Raw genomic sequence first — 23,547 nt, forward strand, 5'->3', positions numbered from 1 at the left:
AAAAAGAACATGTTTTTTTTTCTATTTTCGCAACAATAGGTAAGCACACTTTTCATTAAAAAGGAAAGGCGATTTACAGCACATAATCCTACTTATCAGAACCAACACGATCTTTGCAAGACAAGCCTTAGAAGAATAACCAATAAAGTTCACAAAGAGTTAATTACATAGGAAATAATTTGCGACCCGACAAAACTCAACACTAAGAGAAGCAACAAAGACAATAACACGACTTTACATACGAGAGGTAACACTGCTAAGCAGTGAAGACCTTAGTAAAAAAACAACATGTTTATTTGAACAGGAGCATAAATGTTAGCAACGGTTGAATTGAAATTCTAGTCATCAACTAAGGCGACAACATGCCACACCGTCACTTACCATTTACACGCTCATAGATTCTTCAGCAGTGCATAATTGACTTTGTCATTCATTATTCGATGACCAACGTACCACCATATGTGTCTATATCAAAACCAGCCTCTGCTAGGGCCTAAGGGGCCACAATCTGTACAAGGGGCAGTTTGATGCTGATGCACTATTTTTTTTGGTGGATTTCGGTTTGTCACATAAACTGCTAATTTTAGTAGGGCTATTGTTGCTAGTTAAATTAGTTTATCTATTCTAACAGAGTTAATAGTAAGTTGCTTCATACATTATAATAAATAAACAAGTGCATTGAAGGATCCGTATAATGTCAGTCGAGGTCAAAGTACCCATTGTACATCGACGCTGTTGCTACATAACTTTGTTTCATTTTTTTTTCCTGATTTGACAACTTTGTATTATTGCCAACTTGTGAAGCGGTAAGAGCTAAAAGCTCCTGAAATTATTTTTACCACATGGCCTCTTCCAAAACCGACCATCAATCTGTTCGCTTGATCGTATTCGGCTTATAAGTCATGGCTTATCAGTCAATAAACAATATTTTCTCTCACACCAAATCAACCAATAGTACTTTTAGTCATGACTTATAAGCCAAACAAACTCAAACGAACATGGCACATATTAATCGCCACCTGCATAGATTGGTTGCATATATAATAACAGGTCCAGGTCAGAATGACTAGCCCAATAATCTCAGAAAGGGAGAGGCCAAAAACCGGGTCACGATCAGGGCAAGTGCGGTCAGCTCAACCACACAGCTTAGGTCTTGTTTAGTTCATCCCCTAAAGTTTACTCCCTATCTCATCGAATGTTTAGACACATGCATGGAGTATTAAATATAGACTAAAAAAACTAATTGCACAGTTTGTGACTAATTTACGAGACAAATTTTTAAGCCTAATTAGTCCACGATTTGACAACGTGGTGCTATAGTAACACATGTGCTAATGATGGATTAATTAGGCTTAATAAATTAGTTTCGCGGATTACTGACGGATTCCTGTAATTTGTTTTTTATTAGTATCCGAACACTCATGCCACCTTCATTAGACACCCGATGTGACACTCTAAAACTTTATCCCGGAATTTAGACAGGCCTTAATACAAAATGGGTTGGCAACTTAAGGGGTGTTTGGTTCTTTAGTCACTCCTAAAATTTATGTCACATCAAATATTTAGATATTAATAAAGATCATTAAATATAGATTAATTACAAAACCAATTACATAGATGGAGGCTATGGCCTTGTTTAGTTCCAAAAAGTTTTTTCAAAAAGTGCTACAGTAGTCATCACATCGAATCTTGTGATATATGCATGGAGCATTAAATGTAGACGAAAAAAACTAATTGCACAGTTTGGTTAGAAATCGCGAGACGAACGTTTTGAGCCTAATTAGTCCATGATTGAATACTAATTACCAAATAAAACGCAAAAGTGCTACAGTAGCAAAAATCCCAAACTTCACCCAACTAAATAAGGCCTAATTTACGAGACGATTTTTTAAAGCCTAATTAATATGTCATTAACACATGTTTACTGTAGCACCACGTTGTCAAATCATAGGCTAATTAGACTTAAAAGATTCGTCTCGTAAATTAATCACTAAGTTATATAATTAATTTCATAATTAGTCTATATTTAATACTCCATATATATATATATGACAGAAATTTTAGACGTCCGTGCAGAAACCAAACACCCCTTAAATTCGCGTTACCCCGATGCAGCCGTCAAAGTGTCAAACCGTCCAAACAGCAGAGCACAGAAACCAAACACAGCAGAGCACAGAAACCAAACACCCCCTTAGGGCCTGTTTAGATTCCAAAAAATTTTGCGCAGTACCCGTCACATCGAATCTTGCGGCACATGCATGGAGTACTAAATGTAGACGAAAAAAAAACTAATTACACAGTTGGTCGAGAAATCGCGAGACGAAACTTTGAACCTAATTAGTCCATAATTAGATACTAATTACCAAATACAAACAAAATGCTACAGTGAGCCAAAATCCAAATTTTTTTTTTTTGATCTAAACGGGGTCGCGTTACCCCGGGTGCAGCCGTCAAAGTGTCAAACCGTCCAAACAGCAGAGCAGAAGAGCCCTCCAGCAACCTATCGGAGAAATGGAAAGGGACAGGGGAGAAAATCCCCTCCCCACCCAGGCGGCCAAGCCAGGCCCCGTCATCACATCACGGACAGACAGAAACCACGCGCGTCCCGTCCGATCTCCCCCACCCTATCCACCCAGCGGCATCCGGGCCCTCCACTTGTCCCCACCGTTATCTCCATCACCCCTCCCTCTCCCTCTGTCACGTGCCGCTGCTGCGCAGCTCCACCGCGGCGGAGTACCCAATGCCGATGCGGGCCGCGAAATTATTTATCATAGGCCGCACACCCCATCTCTCCGCCCTCCTGCCTGGCTCGCCCAGTCGCCCTCAGCACCCCACCCCTCGGGATATCCGCCCTCCGCCTCTGCTCCGCCCGGCGCCTCCCTCGGCCTCCTCCTCTGCTCCCTCCGCCGCAAGGATCCAACTCCCGCGCGTCGCCTTCTCCGCCCCGCCGCCTTTCTTCCCGAGGTACCAGCTCGCCCCCTGCTATTTATTCCGCCGGCTCTTCGCCAGCGCCGCTCGCTCCCTCTGTCGCGGCCCAGCGGAGCTCGTCAGATCCGCGCGCGGCACTCCGATCCGCGCCACCGCCGGTGAGACTGCGCGCCGCCATTGCTCTCTCTCCTGGTTGCTGCCGGGTTCCCGGGGACCTATGTACATACATACAGGGTTTAAGCTTGGGATGGGTTCGCCAGCGCCAGCCGCGGGGGTTTTTTCATGCGCTGCCTGACCGGAAGAGCGGAATTCTGTGAGCCCTGTGCGGCAATGGCAATGGCAATGGCAATGGCAGGGTTACTGGGGTGGGTGAATGGTTTCAGGTTACACGAATTGTTGTTTGTGCCAGCTGCGCGGGGGAAATGTAGGTTGTCTCTTGTTGCATTGCAGGATGGATGGGAGAGCCTCTGGGTGTCTCTGCTAGTGTCTAGCGTTGCTGGCTATGGTCTATTCAGGGATGCCCATGCCCATGCTGGATTGCTAGGTGGTGTAGTTCTGTCGGTACATGGTAGGTGGCGGGTCTGCGTCTTTGCTGTCACTGGGTTTAAGGTTTATTAAGGTGTATTATCATTGGGTACCCTCATGAATTAAGGTTTAAGCCCACTGTTCCTTTGTGGATACGTAAGGAATGCACTTGGCTTTGTGCCCTGTTAGTTTTTGCTTATGTGTCATTCTACCAAGTGGGTTACTGTAACATATGGTTGGTGGTTCTGCATCTTTTCACTTCCCCTGGTTATCTAATACCTGCATGTAGCTGACGACCTACTTTTGTGTATCATATAGTTTACATCTTTTTGTGGTACATATCAAATCTGAAAAATAGTGTTTTGCATTCTTAGTATGTTGTGCACAAAAAAGGTGGTTTTTCCTTGCAACTTTTGAGGAAAAAAAAACGTTTCTGAAAGGGAATGATCATTTAGTATGAAGAAAATTTGATTTACTTTCTTCAGAGCGAATATTTCAAACCAACAGTTATCTTACTGTCCGAGCCACTGAAATTTTATCCTGATCTTACTTGCACAAGTGACAAGCCACATGAAACCTTATCACCCCCCTTATAAAAAAGAAAATACCAATTTGGTGATTCATAGAATGGGGAAAAACAACCTGTTGCCATTTGGGGAGCTTGTTGTATACTCGTTATTCCCCCCTGCTCAGGTTGAGGCCCTTGTCCCTGCCCCCCTCCTATACAACCATCTCCATTGAAAAGATTTTGCACTACATTTGGGCTTCGTATGATAAAAAAGTAAACAAAACTATACAGCAGAAACATAGTAGAACTGCAGAAAAAAAGGTGCTGGCAAGTTTTAGTGGCAGAGATATTTGTACATTTGGACATAGTTTACTAGTAAATAGTAATCTTCATGAAAGGTGGCCAATAAACTTGCTAAGATCTCAACATGGTAGTTCCTTCAAAATGAGAGGAAAACTGGAAATATCACAAATATTTTTCTAGCGAGTGGCCTATAAACCATAATGTTGCTTTTCATTTCTTTGATATTCAAAACTTCCTAAGAGTATTCTGCTAGAGCCCTGATGGTGTTATTCTGCTCTAGCCTACTCCAACTTGCTTGGGACTGAAAGGCTATGTTGTTGTTGTTGTTGTCAGATTTTTCAGGAGTTTTCCTCTCTTTTTATGGCACTGTGCTTTTGAGAAGGTCTTTAATTGTGCTGCCTGGGCCACGGAACGACAATGTCACATCTTGGATTAGCTGCAGCTGCCTCAAAGGCCCTGCCACTACTCCCTAATCGCCAGAGAAGTCCAGCTGGGACTACATTCCCATCATCTGCATTGTCGAGGCCCTCAAACCGAAGGAAAAGCCGTACTCGTTCACTCCGTGATGGTGGAGATGGGGTATCAGATGCCAAAAAGCACAGCCAGTCTGTTCGTCAAGGTATTGTGAATATCTTTGGATACAAGCTAAAATTTTTCTTCAAAATATATATGAAGGAATTCTTTCTTGTCTGGTATTGTTTATTTGTTTTAACATCGTAATGTTTGATGCCTCATTCTAGGTATCAATGTAGATGTGCTCACTGCTCAGTTTCAAATGTTTGTCTGCATGTAGGTCTTGCTGGCATTATCGACCTGCCAAGTGAGGCAGCTTTGGAAGTGGATATTTCACAGTAAGCACTATAGTATTTTGCGTATTATATGTTTGTTTTGGAAAAAGAAAATATTCTGCAGCTTATTTATACTAGTTTCCCTAATACTGAAATGCTGTCTTAATGTCCTAGTGCTATATACTCAATATTTCATAGTAAATGCTGCAAAATATGTGATGTAACTGTTGCAACACGGCCAGGGACCTGCTTCTGTACCTGCTATTTAGATCATAATTAATACTTTGCTCACTTATATGATGTGGTTATAGCTCATGTGGAAGAATTAGTTGCAGTATTGCTGGACAATGGTCACTTATTATGAAATCATGTCTGCATACATATTTTCTGATTTCTATTGCTGTAAATGCCTGCCTTTTTTTTTTGGAAAAATTTAAATGTTTGACCTAAATTGGACATATATGATAGTCGCAAAGCTCATTTGAACTTTGTTGATTTATGACAACCATGCATATTGTTAGTGTTGTGAACACAGTGGTAATCCTTTCCTTTTGTATTTTTCCAGTGGATCTGAGGATCCTAGGGGTCCAACAGATTCCTATCAGATGAATGGGATTATCAATGAAAAACATAATGGAAGACATGCCTCAGTGTCCAAGGTTGTTGAATTTTGTGCGGCACTAGGTGGCAAAACACCAATTCACAGTATATTAGTGGCCAACAATGGAATGGCAGCAGCAAAGTTCATTAGGAGTGTCCGGACATGGGCTAATGATACTTTTGGATCTGAGAAGGCAATTCAGCTCATAGCTATGGCAACTCCAGAAGACATGAGGATAAATGCAGAACACATTAGAATTGCTGATCAATTCGTAGAGGTGCCTGGTGGAACAAACAATAATAACTACGCCAACGTTCAACTCATAGTGGAGGTTAGCACTGCTAATCTGTTAGTTTACTACTGATCGGCTGTTTCCTTTGTTTCTTCTATAATCAGTGTCATATTTAAAAATCAGTGTCATATTTAAGTAGAGAAGTTTATATTTCTCCTCAGCTGTTGTGGAAGTCTAACTGTCACCATTAACTATGAAATATTGCAGATAGCAGAAAGAGTAGGTGTTTCTGCTGTTTGGCCTGGTTGGGGTCATGCTTCTGAGAATCCTGAACTGCCGGATGCATTGACCGCAAAAGGAATCATTTTTCTTGGGCCACCTGCATCATCAATGAATGCATTGGGAGATAAGGTCGGCTCAGCTCTCATTGCTCAAGCAGCCGGGGTCCCAACTCTTGCTTGGAGTGGATCACATGTGAGTCTCGCTCTCTCTTTGATTACTATCTGCCGGTCTCATTGCTCTATCTTTCATATTATAATGACACTACATTTAGGTTGAAGTTCCATTAGAGTGCTGCTTAGACGCTATACCTGAGGAGATGTATAGAAAAGCTTGTGTTACTACCACAGAGGAAGCAGTTGCAAGTTGTCAAGTGGTTGGTTATCCTGCCATGATTAAGGCATCCTGGGGAGGTGGTGGTAAAGGAATAAGAAAGGTGTGTTTTATTTATGTGACTAAACTATCTGTGAAGAACTGTGCACATTGTGGAGTTTGGTGTAGGGAGCTACCCCCCCTGCCCCCCTCTGATATGATTAAATCAATTTCCCTGGCAGGTTCATAATGATGATGAGGTTAGAGCTCTGTTTAAGCAAGTACAAGGTGAAGTCCCTGGCTCCCCAATATTTATCATGAGGCTTGCAGCCCAGGTTAGTTTTTTTCTTTCTGAAATTTATATTCCATCCCTTTTTGTTCTTTTAAAGTTATCCTTGTATTTTCTGGAAGCTTCATCTGATGCATTATTGACAAATGCACTAATGATCATCATATTTGGAGATTAACATATTTATGAAAGGTTAATTGATGGGAACTCTTGAAAGAGATAATGGTTGAGCAGATACCATTCTATTTTTAGAATCTAGAAATCGCTGTTTTTGTATAAAAAATTGCATTTCCAGGAACTGGACTAAGCTTTTCTTAGTATTGAGTGGCACGTTATACATGGACCATTTTTGTCAACTTACAGTCGGTATCATGGAAAGATTGTCATAATGGCTGGAGAGAAACAACACATCTTGTTTCTCAACACTTATGTGGAGAAGATGTTTTACCCTTTTTCTAAAATTACTTTTTGGACTAAATTGTATAAGTTTTCAATATTCTCACTATTATTGAACTGTGCTGTGTCGAACAACCAAAACATGTTTCATTCTTTACACCTTTATTTTCAAGATGGAAGCCTGGAATTGTGCTCTGTTATCTGTAGTCATACATTATATTTGATTTTGTTAGACTGCTATATTATGGGATGTAGCTTGGGCTATTAGCATTACTGTATGGGCTGTTACGCCCTGGGCTTGGGGCTGTAGGCGCCCCTTGGGGTTTTATGGTAGATGATCTTGTTTAGGCAAGGATCACCGTTGATTGGGTGTTTCTATAAACCCTTAATCCTTGCCTATATATTGTACTCATTTGGTACCTCCATAATCAATCTACTAAGTTTTTCTTGAGCCATCTCTTCTTTCATGGTATCAGAGCAAATTTATTGGACGCTCGAGAAGTTGACAAATGAAATGGAAGACGCACATGACGACCTAATTGACATGCATGACAGACAGTAGTAGTATCATGACAACAAGTAGGAAGACTCGACGCAAGCTTGGAGAGGGCCTCGTGTCCAGGATGACCGAGGCGGCGATGCCAAAGTGAAGACTCGGAGGCGGCGACCAAGGATTGAGCAGCTGGCAGCCGGAGAGGGTACAACGGTCCAGAGCTATTGCACCTGACGATCACGTTCCGAGACAGAAGATCCTTCACAGAACACCCAGTCGGATCAAACTCAACAGAACAATTGTTATCAATAGTGAACTGGCGAACATAAATTAGGTTCTTAATAAGTTGTGGGGAAACCAGCACATTATTAAGACGTAAAAGATGGTGGAATAACTGTAGAGCCAGTGGATGTAACGGGGAGTAAGGATCCTGTTACCGACAATAATGGACGATGGAGTAGGATACCGCGAGGAAGTAGTATGTGAAAGCGAATTGGAATGTGATGACATGTGAGAGGTTGCACCTGAATCGAAGTACCAGTCATTGTTGTTTTGTGGTTGCTGCAGCGTCATGGTGCTGAATGTCGATGCCTAGAGATTGCTGATCCCATGTAGGAAGTCCAGCGTGTGGCTGGTAGTAGCCGGGGGGTGGTGTAGTCCAAGACCTGGCATTCTCCAGGACCGGGGGAGGCACAGCATGCTGTTGAAGAGGCTGCTAGGCCAGCAGAGCGTGCTGAGGGGTGCCAGGCAGTGGCTCAAGTGGAGGCCGCTGCCCAGGCTGTGGTCCAGGCCACATTTGGATGGCCCCGGCCCACGGGCGGTAGAAGGAGGGCCATGGCGCGCCCTGTCCACAAAAGGGCGCGCTGGACTGGGCACCTGGCTGCGTGCCAGTGGGTGTCGGTTTGCCACCAGCACCGTCGCGCCGGTCGCCGCGTTTTCCGCGGCGGTTCTTGGAGGGAGCAGGGCCACCCCTGGAGCCTGCGCTGGAGGCTGCAGGCTGCTTAACAACAGGAGGACGCGACGGGGCTGACGTAGTGGTGGAGGCGGTGAGTGCTGTCGATTGAGACGACGACGTGTTCTTCATCGTCAGCTCCTCCAGGAGGAGGTCAGCCTTCGCGTCCATGAACGTGGGGAAGGGGCGCCCTCGCCGGAGATGCATGCCGACGGTCTTGAAGCGCTCATTCAGACCGCGAATGAGGTTGAGGACGAGGGTGCGGTCGGTGACGACTTCACCTAAGTCACCAAGCGTGTCCGCCATGCGCTTGAGCTCCTTGCAGTAATTGGTGATGGACATATCACCTTGAACGAAGTTGCGGAGCTTGGCGTCGAGGAGGAGGGCGCGTGTCTTGCGGTTATTGAAGAACTGGGACTCCACGGCGCACCAAGTGTCGCGGGCAGTGGAGTTGCACGCTGAGATCGTCGCAGCGAGGTCGTCGGAGATGGTGCAGAGGATCCATGACTTGACAACGCAATCCATGCGTTGCCAGTCAGGGAAACCAGGCGCCGGTAAGTCCTGTAGGACATGGTGTTGAAGGGAATACTTCCCAACGATGAGGAGGAACTGATCGCGCCACCGATTGAAATTGCCGGCATTGAGGTCGAGAACAACCGTGACAAGATTGCGGATGTTCTGGACCGCAACAGCCCGGGAGTGGATTTCTCAGACTTTCAGTCCAGTTGTGAAGCCTGCAACAGTTCGCACCGTGCTTTCTCTGGCTCTGTCTCACCAGTGGCCCGTGCACCAGCTCGATGTGAAGAATGCCTTCCTACATGGCAATTTGTCAGAGACAGTGTATTGTGTACAGCCGTCTGGTTTTGAGGATCCTACCCACCCGGATTTCGTGTGTCAGCTCAACAAGTTCTTGTATGGGTTGAAGCAGGCTCCTCGCGCTTGGTACAGTCGGTTCGCCACTTTTCTGTTGTCTCTCGGGTTTGTCGAAGCCAAGTCAGACACCTTGCTCTTCATCTACAGGCGCGGCTCAGATATTGCTTATCTCCTCTTGTATGTGGATGACATCGTCCTCACAGCCTCCTCCTCGGGTCTCCTTCGACGGATCATTTCGGCCCTCCAATAGGAGTTCTCAATGAAGGATCTTGGCAAACTGCATCACTTTCTCGGTATGCATGTTCAGCAGTGTGGTGACGGTCTCTTCCTTTCGCAGCGGCAGTATATCTTGGACCGTGCCGGGATGGCTGAGTGTAAGCCGTGTTCTACTCTAGTCGACACAAACCCCAAGGTTGCAGCTGCTGATGGCCCTCCTGTGGCTGATGCAACAGATTATAGAAGTCTTGCTGGCGCATTACAGTATCTGACCTTCACACGGCCTGACATCGCCTATGCTGTCCAGCAAGTCTGCCTTCACATGCATGACCCACGGGAACCACACTTGGCAGCACTCAAGCGCATCCTTCACTATGTTCGGGGCACTCTCCACTTGGGTCTACTGTTGCGGCCATCTCCTGCCACTGATCTTGTGGTCTACACTGACGCTGATTGGGCTGGTTGCCCTGACATGCGCAAGTCCACCTCGGGCTACGCTGTGTTTCTCGGTGATAATCTCGTCTCCTAGGTCATCCAAGCGTTAGAATACAGTCTCCAGATCCAGTGCTAAAGCTGAGTACCGCGCGGTGGCCAACGGTGTTGCTGAGGCCTCTTGGCTGCGTCAGCTCTTGCTCGAGCTCCATGCCCCCCCTTCGGCGTGCTACTTTGGTCTATTGTGACAACATTAGCGCCGTCTACATGTCCTCCAACCCGGTTTAGCATCAGCGCACCAAGCACATCGAGATTGACCTCCATTTCGTTCGGGAGAAGGTTGCTGCTGGTAATGTTCATGTCCTGCATGTGCCAACCTCATCCCAATATGCGGACATCTTCACCAAAGGTCTTCCATCTTCGGTCTTAGAGTTCAGGTCCAGCCTGAACGTGCGCGGTGGCGACGATCAGACTGCGGGGGCGTGTTAGACTGCTATATTATGGGCTGTAGCTTGGGCTATTAGCATTACTGTATGGGCTGTTACGCCCTGGGCTTGGGGCTGTAGGCGCCCCTTGGGGTTTTATGGTAGATGATCTTGGTTTAGGCAAGGATCACCGTTGATTGGGTGTTTCTATAAACCCTTGACAATCCTTGCCTATATATTGTACTCATTTGGTACCTCCATAATCAATCTACTAAGTTTTTCCCGAGCCATCTCTTCTTTCAGATTTTAAATCTTTTTCTCTATTGTAGAGTCGGCATCTTGAAGTTCAGTTGCTTTGTGATCAATATGGCAATGTAGCAGCACTTCACAGTCGTGATTGCAGTGTGCAACGGCGACACCAGAAGGTCTGCCCTCCACCCACTCAGCCATAAACACCAAATTATAGAACCATGCATTTTGTTATGCGATCTATTTCTCAATTGTAGTTCCATTCACATTTTTCTACAACAGATTATTGAAGAAGGCCCAGTTACTGTTGCGCCTCGTGAGACAGTTAAAGCACTTGAGCAGGCAGCAAGGAGGCTTGCTAAGGCTGTGGGTTATGTTGGTGCTGCTACTGTTGAGTATCTTTACAGCATGGAAACTGGAGAATACTATTTTCTGGAGCTTAATCCCCGACTACAGGTTTGCTACTTGAACATCATTTGACTAATTAACCTGTCGGGGAATCCTTTACAATTTTAAATTATCTCCATGCAGGTCGAGCATCCAGTCACCGAGTGGATAGCTGAAGTAAATCTGCCTGCAGCTCAAGTTGCTGTTGGAATGGGCATACCTCTTTGGCAGATTCCAGGTAATTACCAATTCACCAACTTATTTAGTTCCTTATTAGTTTATTCTCTAATCTGTCTACTTATGTAGAAATCAGACGTTTCTATGGAATGGACTATGGAGGAGGGTATGATATTTGGAGGAAAACAGCAGCTCTTGCTACACCATTTAATTTTGATGAAGTAGATTCTCAATGGCCAAAGGGCCATTGTGTAGCAGTTAGAATTACTAGTGAGGACCCAGATGACGGTTTCAAACCTACTGGCGGGAAAGTGAAGGTAAGATTTCGAGATGACAGATGTATTATATATAGTTCAAACAGATTCAGTTTGGTTAAGTGACCAGGTCTTGATATTTTGTCTTTCAGGAGATAAGTTTTAAAGCGAAGCCTAATGTTTGGGCCTACTTCTCAGTAAAGGTAACTTGTTAACTTTGTTACACTGTCACATTATTCTTCATTGTGCTGATAGTTTGGATGGGACTCTTCGTACTTTAACCATTCATCGTCTCATTTAGCTGAGCAAATATTTGCACTGACTCCCCTTTTTATCTGCTTTCAGTCTGGTGGAGGCATTCATGAATTTGCTGATTCTCAGTTTGGTATGTGTAAATCAAGAATATTCTTCTTTGTAATCTGTATTGGTCCTCATTTTTTAAATATTGCTCTTTCCGTTACAGGACATGTTTTTGCATATGGACTCTCTAGATCAGCAGCAATAACAAACATGGCTCTTGCATTAAAAGAGATTCAAATTCGTGGAGAAATTCATTCAAATGTTGATTACACTGTTGACCTCTTAAATGTAAGAAATATTAACCACCTTCTGAATCCCCGTTTTCATTATGCTGATTCGTATCACTATGTTTGATTTTCCATTATGGCTAAACCTGTGGTGCTATTTCCCTATTATTCCAGGCTTCAGACTTCAGAGAAAACAAGATTCACACTGGTTGGCTGGATACCAGAATAGCTATGCGTGTTCAAGCTGAGAGGCCCCCATGGTATATTTCAGTGGTTGGAGGTGCTTTATATGTAAGATAAAGAAATTATGCTAACATATTTTGTCAGGCTACTGTGAAAAACATACCAATGTAAGGTCTAATTTAAATAATTGTCGCATGCTACAGAAAACAGTAACCACCAATGCAGCCACTGTTTCTGAATATGTTAGTTATCTCACCAAGGGCCAGATTCCACCAAAGGTATGTTTTGTAGGATTAACTCTGGATATTTTTTAAGGTGGAAAATGGTTGACGAATAATATTTATATGCAGCATATATCCCTTGTCAATTCTACAGTTAGTTTGAATATAGAAGGGAGCAAATACACAGTAAGTTTGACATTCCATAATGGAACTTATTTTAGTTGTAACATAATTTAGACATCATTCTGAGTTTCGTCTGCATTGTGTTGTAGATTGAAACTGTAAGGACTGGACATGGTAGCTACAGGTTGCGAATGAATGATTCAACAGTTGAAGCGAATGTACAATCTTTATGTGATGGTGGCCTCTTAATGCAGGTAACCTGTTCTATCTTTTATGCTTTATTATTAATTAGTTGGATAAATGGTTTCAATTTCATGGCGATTCTGATTGTTGAACTGCAATGGCTCCAGTTGGATGGAAACAGCCATGTAATTTATGCAGAAGAAGAAGCTGGTGGTACAAGGCTTCAGATTGATGGAAAGACATGCTTGTTGCAGGTAAATACTCCCTTCCTCCTTTATATTCTTGGTGTCTGATTGGGCAACTTCTGCTAGATTTATCTGTATCATATCATTTATTATTGCATTTCACTCCACTACCTTATCTTTAAAAGATGGGTTCTGTTGTTTGCTTCTGCAGGAGACATCACATAAGAAAATTGTGACTAATCCTTGTTTTCTTGCAGAATGACCATGATCCATCAAAGTTATTAGCTGAGACACCCTGCAAACTTCTTCGTTTCTTGGTTGCTGATGGTGCTCATGTTGATGCGGATGTACCATATGCCGAAGTTGAGGTTATGAAGATGTGCATGCCTCTCCTGTCACCTGCTTCTGGTGTCGTTCATTGTATGATGTCTGAGGGCCAGGCGTTGCAGGTTATATTCTTACATGTCCATTCCTTGCATTGTGCTTTCATCACATAATATTTCATGTAACATTTGTCAAATTACATTTGTTTTAGGCTGGTGATCTTATAGCAAGGCTGGATCTTGATGACCCTTCTGCTGTGAAAAGGGCTGAACCATTTGATGGAGTATTTCCACAAATGGCGTTCCCTGTTGCTGCCTCTAGTCAAGTACACAAAAGATATGCTGCAAGTTTGAATGCTGCTCGAATGGTCCTTGCAGGATATGAGCACAATATCAATGAAGTAAACATTCCATCTTATTGTCACCACATTCCGTTTATTTTCTTTGTTTTTCTTGTGTTTCCTTTACTTATAATTAAAATATGTTTTGTGTATGTTTATATGAGTTATGGGTTAGATTGGGTGCCTTTTTTTTCCCTGTACTGATAACTTTTGGTTCCAAATGTTCTACCATAGTGTATGCTTTATCTTCTAGTTTCACAATTTCCAATGTACTTCTTTGATTTGAAGTTATTGCACTTTGGTGTCTATCTCATTAACTCCTTAGCACTTAGTTATCCATTATCAACTGATTCTTGTTAAGCTTTTATTCTTTTCAGGTCGTTCAAGATTTGGTATGCTGCCTGGACAACCCTGAGCTTCCTTTCCTACAGTGGGATGAACTTATGTCTGTTCTAGCAACGAGGCTTCCAAGAAATCTCAAGAGTGAGGTATGAGACAGTTGGCAAGATATAGCCAATCTGAATTGAAGGAAAGATGATTCATTTTAGTAGATATATTATCTTAATTTTACATGTTGGCTTACGTTGATGGCAGAAAAAGCCATCAGAGAAACTGTGATATTTTATAACATTAGTTTGCACCGTGTTATGCTCATAAATGAACCTGACAATGGTTTGGGCCGGAACCAGTTTCCATGGTTTGGTTTCCTTGTTGGTCCAATTCGATTGGGGTGAAAACGGGCTGAGCAAGCTGGTGGGCTGGTTCGGTCTGAGTTATTACTTAGAGTAGTTCGCGTGCCCTTGAACCCGGCTTGATCCGCTTGTTTTTTCATCCGGAACAGTGTTTTCTCTCACAACATTTCATCCTAGAACAGTGTTTTTCATCCACTTTCCTCCAAAAACCCTCCAGCCGAACGGGGCCGAAGGGCTTTTGGAGGAAAGTGGATGAAAATCACTGTTCTGGATGAAATGTTGTGAGAGAAAAGTTTGGTTTTGGACTGAGTGTTTTGGCTTGCTAACGGGCTGAAGCCATGGTTCCAACCAAGCATCACACCACGGTCCAGCTGCAGCCCCATCTGTGTCCACTAGCATTCCTATTGTATTACTAGATTTGTTTTTGTATAGGAAAACGGCCATAAAGCGTAGCATGACGTCATGCTGATGTCGACAAGCTAGGAACGAAGCAGAGCACACAGCACTCAGCCGGCTGCTTGCTCCGCACCGTGCAGCAGCGCATGTCGCACGCGCGCACATGTGGGAGAACGCGCACGGATGTCCGCGCTCGGCTCGGCCACGCCCGGGGCCCCGCGGTCGCCGGAGCTGCTGGCAGCGGCGTAAATGGCGGCGCATGGCCGGACAGAGGAGAGGCTCGTGCTGCACTGCTTGGGCTTCGCTAGCCTCAAGACCTCCGGGGCCGTCAAGCTCGAGGACGCCGCGGCGCTTGCGTGCTCTCTGCCCAGGCTCCGCTCTCTCCTACCTGCTCGCCATCCTCTCTGCCTTCAGTGACCTGCGGGAGTTCATCAGTTCAGCGCCCGGAGCTGCGTCGGCTTTGATGACAAGGACGAGGAGTGCTCAGGCAAGGGGCCAGGATCCAGCGGTTCGACGTCGGAGAGTCCAAGTTGTGGACGAGCTAGAGAACGAGTTCGCTGGCGGTGGTGGTTTCTGTGACTCGACCTACGTTGACGTGATGTGATCTCTGTCTGAACCATTCCACGATGACAGTTTGAAGTCGGTTTCGAATCCCGGTTTTAAGCTGTGGATTGGCCTTGTTTGGATTTAAGAACACTATAGTTCGGCGTGGACTGGTTTTGGAGGGGGAACGAGTGGGGTGGGGTGGATTGGGGATTTGAAGGCAGATGTGAACGTGATTAGTTTGGTTTGGTTATGGTCTGAATCACGGTAGCAGGTTTACTCATAAACCCTGTAGTTTGCTGCAGTTTGTTTTGTAAAATTTGAAATTGTATTGATTGTTAAATTGAAAACTGAGAATTTTTCACTCTACCATTTTACCAGAAGGTGAATCTTTCACTAAGTTTGTTTTGATTCTGTGATTGTAGTTCTTCTGGTATGTTGCATAATCCTTTTTTATTCTAGTTCTGATGTTTTTATCTTTTATGCATGCAGTTAGAGGATAAATACAAGGAATACAAGTTGAATTTTTACCGTGGGAAAAACGTGGACTTCCCATCCAAGTTGCTAAGAGACATCATTGAGGTCGGTTATGTTTCTTTTGTGGTATCTCTTAAACTGTTTGCTATTGTCTTAACTAGTGTTTTCTCTGTAGGAAAATCTTGCATATGGTTCAGAGAAGGAAAAGGCTACAAATGAGAGGCTTGTTGAGCCTCTTACGAACCTACTGAAGTCATATGAGGGTGGGAGAGAAAGTCATGCACATTTTATTGCCAAGTCCCTTTTCGAGGAGTATCTTACGGTGGAAGAACTTTTCAGTGATGGCATTCAGGTTATTGTACACGACAAGACTGAACAGATCAGTATTATTAGAAAAAGCACAAAAAATGTTCACTCCTTTCCATTCTCTTAGTTAGGAGAAACTTTTTGCATGACTAGCTGGAATTTACTCGAACAATCTGACTTGTTTTTTTTTCTCTAATTTTGTCATGGCAGTCTGATGTGATTGAAACCTTGCGTCATCAGCACAGTAAAGACCTGCAGAAGGTTGTAGACATTGTGTTGTCTCACCAGGTAAATTTCTTTATGGCTGATGACTTTTATGCAAATGATTAGTGAAACAATCTTTGTTATTGATAGTGTGATTTTATTCACAGGGTGTGAGAAACAAAGCTAAGCTTGTAACAGCACTTATGGAAAAGCTGGTTTATCCAAATCCTGTTGCTTACAGGGATCTGTTGGTTCGCTTTTCTTCCCTCAATCATAAAAGATATTATAAGGTGCAGTGATTAGAAATAACCTAGACATTCCCCTTATAATTTATTTTGATGTTTTATCTAATGAATTCCATGCATCTTAATAAACACAGTTGGCCCTTAAAGCAAGTGAACTTCTTGAACAAACCAAACTAAGTGAACTCCGTGCAAGCATTGCAAGAAGCCTTTCAGATCTGGGGATGCATAAGGGAGACATGACTATTAAGGATAGCATGGAAGATTTAGTCTCTGCCCCATTGCCTGTTGAAGATGCTCTTATTTCTTTGTTTGATTACAGTGATCCAACTGTTCAGCAGAAAGTGATTGAGACATACATATCACGATTGTACCAGGTATTATATCAACTAACTTGATGTTTTTCATAGTCCCACTAAGCATATCTGATATGTTAGATGCCCTAATGACATGGAATGCTCATCTCTTCATTTCACATGAAGTAATATTGAGAAATGAGATGCTGATGATTGACTGAATTAACTGGGTGTGAAAAATTGTGATCTCCCAACTTGTTAATGCACAATGTTCTGGCTAACTTGCCAATATATATTTTTTTTCAGCCTCATCTTGTGAAGGATAGTATCCAAATGAAATTCAAGGAATCTGGTGCTATTGCTTTTTGGGAATTTTCTGAAGGGCATGTTGATACTAGAAATGGACATGGGGCTATTCTTGGTGGGAAGAGATGGGGTGCCATGGTCGTCCTCAAATCACTTGAATCTGCATCAACAGCCATTGTGGCTGCATTGAAGGATTCAGCACAGTACAACAGCTCTGAGGGCAACACGATGCACATTGCATTATTGAGTGCTGAAAATGAAAGTAATATGAGTGGAATAAGGTTTGTTCATGTGCAATATTAGGTCGAAAGGAGTTTTTGTTTAAGTTGTGTAACTCTTTTTTAATTGAGTCCATTTGTTTCAGCAGTGATGATCAAGCTCAACATAGGATGGAAAAGCTTACCAAGATACTGAAGGATACTAGTGTTGCAAGTGATCTCCGAGCTGCTGGTTTGAAGGTTATAAGTTGCATTGTTCAAAGAGATGAAGCTCGCATGCCAATGCGCCACACATTCCTCTGGTTGGATGAAAAGAGTTGTTATGAAGAAGAGCAAATTCTCCGGCATGTGGAGCCTCCCCTCTCTGCACTGCTTGAATTGGTCTGTTTATCAAAATAACTGCATGCTTGTTTGCTACATTCTGTTATTATGCTTTGCTTATTTTCTTCACTATACTTATTTTGCCTATTATGAATACAGGATAAGTTGAAAGTGAAAGGATACAATGAAATGAAGTATACTCCGTCACGTGATCGTCAATGGCATATCTACACACTAAGAAATACTGAAAACCCCAAAATGATTGCATAGGGTATTTTTCCGAACTATTGTCAGGCAACCCAATGCAGGCAACAAGTTTACATCGGCTCAGGTCAGCGATACTGAAGTAGGAGGTCCCAAAGATTCTCTGTCATTCACATCGAATAGCATCTTAAGATCATTGATGACTGCTATAGAAGAATTAGAGCTTCATGCGATTAGGACAGGTCATTCTCACATGTATTTGTGCATACTGAAAGAGCAAAAGCTTCTTGATCTCATTCCATTTTCAGGGTAAGTGTGCACATAATCCTATTCAGGAAATGTTTATGCGTTGACTATTATATCGGTCTCCTTAACAAGCTTTTCATATTACTCAGGAGTACAATTGTTGATGTTGGCCAAGATGAAGCTACTGCTTGTTCACTTTTAAAATCAATGGCTTTGAAGACTACATGACCTTGTTGGTGCAAGGATGCATCATCTGTCCTGTATGCCAGTGGGAGGTGAAACTCAAGTTGGATTGTGATGGGCCTGCAAGTGGTACCTGGAGAGTTGTAACTACAAATGTTACTAGTCGCACCTGCACCATTGATGTAAGTTGTCCCTACTGTTTTAGTATTCTGTATATCACACACATGAAAATATAAGTCAATGTGTGGTTCTTATATTCCGAACTGCCATCCATGTCATTATGTTCTGAAGCACATAGTACTTCTAATGGTTTTAGATCTACCGAGAAGTGGAAGATACAGAATCGCAGAAGTTAGTATACCATTCAACCACTTCGGCAGCTGGTCCTGGTCCGTTGCATGGTGTTGCACTGAATAATCCATATCAACCTTTAAGTGTGATTGATCTAAAGCGCTGCTCTGCTAGGAACAACAGAACAACATATTGCTACGATTTTCCGCTGGTGAGTTGACCGCCCACCCCTTCAGTGAATACACATCTGTAGTTATTTTGAACCTAAGCTGATAATGACGGAAAAAAATGTAGGCATTTGAAACTGCACTGCAGAAGTCATGGCAGTCCAACGGCTCTAGTGTTTCTGAAGGCAGTGAAAATAGTAAATCCTACGTGAAGGCAACTGAGCTGGTGTTTGCTGAAAAACATGGGTCCTGGGGCACTCCTATAATTCCCATGGAACGTCCTGCTGGGCTCAATGACATTGGTATGGTCGCTTGGATCTTGGAGATGTCAACACCTGAATTTCCCAATGGCAGGCAGATTATTGTTGTAGCAAATGATATTACTTTCAGAGCTGGATCATTCGGCCCAAGGGAAGATGCATTTTTTGAAGCTGTCACCAACCTGTCTTGCGAAAGGAAACTTCCCCTTATATACTTGGCAGCAAACTCTGGTGCTAGGATTGGCATAGCTGATGAAGTAAAATCTTGCTTCCGTGTTGGGTGGTCTGACGAAGGCAGCCCTGAACGAGGGTTTCAGTACATCTATCTGACTGAAGAAGACTATGCTCGTATTAGCTCTTCTGTTATAGCACATAAGCTGCAGCTAGATAGCGGTGAAATTAGGTGGATTATTGACTCTGTTGTGGGCAAGGAGGATGGGCTTGGTGTTGAGAACATACATGGAAGTGCTGCTATCGCCAGTGCTTATTCTAGGGCATATGAGGAGACATTTACACTTACATTTGTGACTGGACGGACTGTAGGAATAGGAGCTTATCTTGCTCGACTTGGTATACGGTGCATACAGCGTCTTGACCAGCCTATTATTTTAACAGGGTTTTCTGCCCTGAACAAGCTCCTTGGGCGGGAAGTGTACAGCTCCCACATGCAGCTTGGTGGTCCTAAGATCATGGCGACCAATGGTGTTGTCCACCTGACTGTTCCAGATGACCTTGAAGGTGTTTCCAATATATTGAGGTGGCTCAGCTATGTTCCTGCAAACATTGGTGGACCTCTTCCTATTACCAAACCTTTGGACCCTCCAGACAGACCTGTTGCATACATCCCTGAGAACACATGCGATCCACGTGCAGCCATCCGTGGTGTAGATGACAGCCAAGGGAAATGGTTGGGTGGTATGTTTGACAAAGACAGCTTTGTGGAGACATTTGAAGGATGGGCAAAAACAGTGGTTACTGGCAGAGCAAAGCTTGGAGGAATTCCTGTGGGTGTCATTAGCTGTGGAGACACAGACCATGATGCAGCTCGTCCCTGCTGATCCAGGTCAGCTTGATTCCCATGAGCGATCCTGTTCCTCGGGCTGGACAAGTGTGGTTCCCAGATTCTGCAACCAAGACAGCTCAGGCATTATTAGACTTCAACCGTGAAGGATTGCCTCTGTTTATCCTGGCTAACTGGAGAGGCTTCTCTGGTGGACAGAGAGATCTCTTTGAAGGAATTCTTCAGGCTGGGTCAACAATTGTCGAGAACCTTAGGACATATAATCAGCCTGCGTTTGTCTACATTCCTATGGCTGGAGAGCTTCGTGGAGGAGCTTGGGTTGTGGTCGATAGCAAAATAAATCCAGACCGCATCGAGTGTTATGCTGAGAGGACTGCCAAAGGTAATGTTCTCGAACCTCAAGGGTTAATTGAAATCAAGTTCAGGTCAGAGGAACTCCAAGACTGTATGGGTAGGCTTGACCCGGAGTTGATAAATCTGAAAGCAAAACTCCAAGATGTAAAGCATGGAAATGGAAGTCTACCAGACATAGAATCCCTTCAGAATAGTATAGAAGCACGTACCAAACAGTTGCTGCCTTTATATACCCAGATTGCAATACGGTTTGCTGAATTGCATGATACTTCCCTAAGAATGGCAGCTAAAGGCGTGATTAAGAAAGTTGTAGACTGGGAAGAATCACGCTCTTTCTTCTATAAAAGGCTACGGAGGAGGATCTCCGAAGATGTTCTTGCAAAAGAAATAAGACAAATAGTTGGTGACAACTTTACTCACCAATCAGCAATGGAGCTCATCAAGGAATGGTACCTGGCTTCTCCTGGCCACAACAGGAAGCACTGGATGGGATGACGATGATGCTTTTGTTGCCTGGAAGGACAGTCCTGAAAACTACAAGGGATATATCCAAGAGCTAAGGGCTCAAAAGGTGTCTGAGTCGCTCTCTGATCTTGCTTACTCCAGTTCTGATCTACAAGCATTCTCACAGGGTCTTTCTACACTATTAGATAAGGTAAATTTGCTTACAGTTTCACCTTATTTTTTATTTGCAATTAACCTGTGGACTGATTGTATCTGTTGCATCTCACTTTTTAAGAGCTCCTATTTCAATTGCATGCTGCTGGACACCTAATTGCATATATACATGGCATCTTATCAATTCATGATTCTAATACATACCCATTGCCTTCTCACGTATTCCTGTCTTTGGATGCTGATTCAGATGGATCCCTCTCAGAGAGCGAAGTTTGTTCAGGAAGTCAAGAAGGTCCTTGGTTGATGATATGATACCAACACATCCAACACAATATGTGCATGCTACATGTTTTTGTTCAAGTACATACATAGAAGGATATTGCTTGGCCTTGTTTGATCATGTCTGATCTAGTCGACCATTATTTCTTGAAACTTCCTTTTGGACCTGGTGCTATGGTTGATGAATGTATATTGGATGTGTGCGACTCTGCGTTCTGCCAGGTGTAAGCCCAAATGTTTAGACAGACCGAGTTATGGATTAGGAAGAGCACGAGTGAACTTGTTCTGGTTTTGCAGTGGTTCAGGAAGGCAGAAAGTTGTTTCACTGTAGTTCTGAGATGTATTACCAGTGGCCCCTGCTGTAATTTTAGGGTGTATAATGCGGATACTAGTAAACAATTGAGTGGTTCATTAAATTTTGAACTTGAATAATGTCTTTGTAGGCATATGTACCTTACCCCTACGTGAAATAAATGTTGAATTAGCATTCGACATCAGAGTTTGTTAGGACTAAGGTTTTGTTTGGTTTTGGGACAAGTTGTAAGAGCATCTCTAGCAGTCCCCTCATATGTCCCGCATTAAAGTTCTAATGGGGCTGCTCCAATACTCCTAATATACAGCTTAACTTATGGACCCAATATGTCAGTAGTTAATTATTTTCTTCAACTATCCTCCGTCGGACCTCCGTCACTTCGCCAATCTCTCTTTCTTCCTTCTCCGTTGTGTGCCAGCCATACCTATTACTACTACACGCATGCCACTTCATAAGTGAGCTAAAATGTTTTTAAGTTTAATTAACTTCGTGTGTCTGCCATACCTACTGCCCGCCATACCATTTCTTCATCGTGTGCCAGCCATACCTACTACTACCACTACCCGTCGTGCCATTTCATATTGAAAGCATAACTTGGGTTTAGGTAATTAATGACAATATAAGATTACTATAACTAACGTGTGTTTTGCAGAGGCAATTAAGTTAGGTCATGATAATGGAGATCGATTGTGCAATCAAGATGGTCATGCCCCTATGATAGAAATCGTTTTGGTTTTCAAAGGATGGACGACAAGGTTAAGGATGACTAGTTCTAAGTGTCGATTGGAGTTGGAGAGACACTTAGAGTAGTTTAGGACTTTGTTTTTTCTTTGACCATACTATTAAGGGGGTATGGCCGGGTAGTTTGACCTAGATGAGTCTAGTGAGTTAGGTGTGGTGCACACTTATTAAAACTAGCACTAGGTAGCTCCACAACAGCCCTATGATCCTATGGAGCAAACTTTATTCACATATGTTCGAAAATTGGAAGTGAATGGAGGGTCAAATGCTGAACGGACGCTGGCTCCGGTGCGATCGGACGCTGACCGCAGGGTCCGGTCAGTTCATTTGACTAAGGTGATTGCGTTCGGTGCGATCGGACGCTGAGTGGTCGAGTGACCAGACGCTGAGGATCAGTGTCCGGTCGACTCCAGTAAGGTTCCAGAAGAGTGAATCTGCGACCGGACGTGTCCGGTCAATACTGACCGGACCCTGAGGATCCAGCGTCCGGTCGAGTATAGTAAAGTTCCAGTGAGGGTTTAATGCGACCAGACGCGTCCGGTCAGTGGTGATCGGATCCTGCCAGCGTCCGGTCAACACTTAAACACTGGTGTGCGGGTTGAACTGACCGGAGCGTCCGGTCACCCCGCAGAGGCACATAACGGTTCGTTTTTCAGGCTACCTTATAAATAGAAGCTACACTCGTGTGTGGAGTCACTTTTGCTCATTCCAACAATTGAGAAACACGTTTATGAGTGCCAAGAAGAGCAAGGTCCTAGTGAGATGATTGAGATTTGAGAATCAAAGAGCGTAGCCTCATTAGTGAATCAAGAGTAGCAAAGTGTGCATCCACCATTCTCATTAGGCTTCGCGTGGTCAAGTGAGAGTTCGTGCTTGTTACTCTTGGTGATCGCCATCACCTATACGGCTTGGTGGTGATTGGGAGCTTGGTGATCACCCGGCGGAGCTTGTGGGTGACCCAACTCAAGTTGTGAGCGGTTTTGGGTGATTCACCGCGACGAAGTGTCGAAGAATCAACCCGTAGAGAGCACTTGATCCTTGCGCGGATCAAGGGGGAGCTACATCCTTGCGCGGGTGCTCCAACGAGGACTAGTGGAGAGTGGCGACTCTCCGATACCTCCGCAAAACATCGCCGCGTTCCTCTCTACCTATTTACTTTGAGCA

At 43.8% G+C, this 23,547-nt stretch overlaps 1 protein-coding gene across 1 annotated transcript; it reads left to right on the forward strand.

Annotated features, from left to right (window-relative positions):
* Positions 1-2,773: 2,773 nt before the first annotated feature.
* Positions 2,774-21,455, forward strand: LOC136495338 (acetyl-CoA carboxylase 2-like). Its single transcript, XM_066491293.1, is given in 40 exon segments — positions 2,774-2,964; positions 4,598-4,883; positions 5,058-5,115; positions 5,618-5,984; positions 6,153-6,359; positions 6,439-6,600; positions 6,719-6,811; positions 10,882-10,977; positions 11,084-11,257; positions 11,333-11,426; positions 11,495-11,682; positions 11,772-11,822; positions 11,965-12,004; positions 12,083-12,207; positions 12,321-12,437; positions 12,533-12,607; positions 12,680-12,736; positions 12,823-12,927; positions 13,024-13,110; positions 13,299-13,490; positions 13,577-13,765; positions 14,083-14,193; positions 15,829-15,918; positions 15,989-16,165; positions 16,330-16,407; positions 16,491-16,613; positions 16,703-16,942; positions 17,168-17,448; positions 17,532-17,766; positions 17,866-17,967; positions 17,969-18,219; positions 18,306-18,375; positions 18,377-18,415; positions 18,417-18,521; positions 18,656-18,841; positions 18,925-20,073; positions 20,075-20,143; positions 20,145-20,900; positions 20,902-21,087; positions 21,298-21,455. Coding segments are annotated over 39 exon segments (6,984 nt in total). The 5' UTR covers positions 2,774-2,964; positions 4,598-4,681; the 3' UTR covers positions 21,355-21,455.
* Positions 21,456-23,547: the final 2,092 nt, after the last annotated feature.

Source organism: Miscanthus floridulus, chromosome 12, assembly GCF_019320115.1.
Source record: "Miscanthus floridulus cultivar M001 chromosome 12, ASM1932011v1, whole genome shotgun sequence".
NCBI classification, from domain to species: domain Eukaryota; kingdom Viridiplantae; phylum Streptophyta; class Magnoliopsida; order Poales; family Poaceae; genus Miscanthus; species Miscanthus floridulus.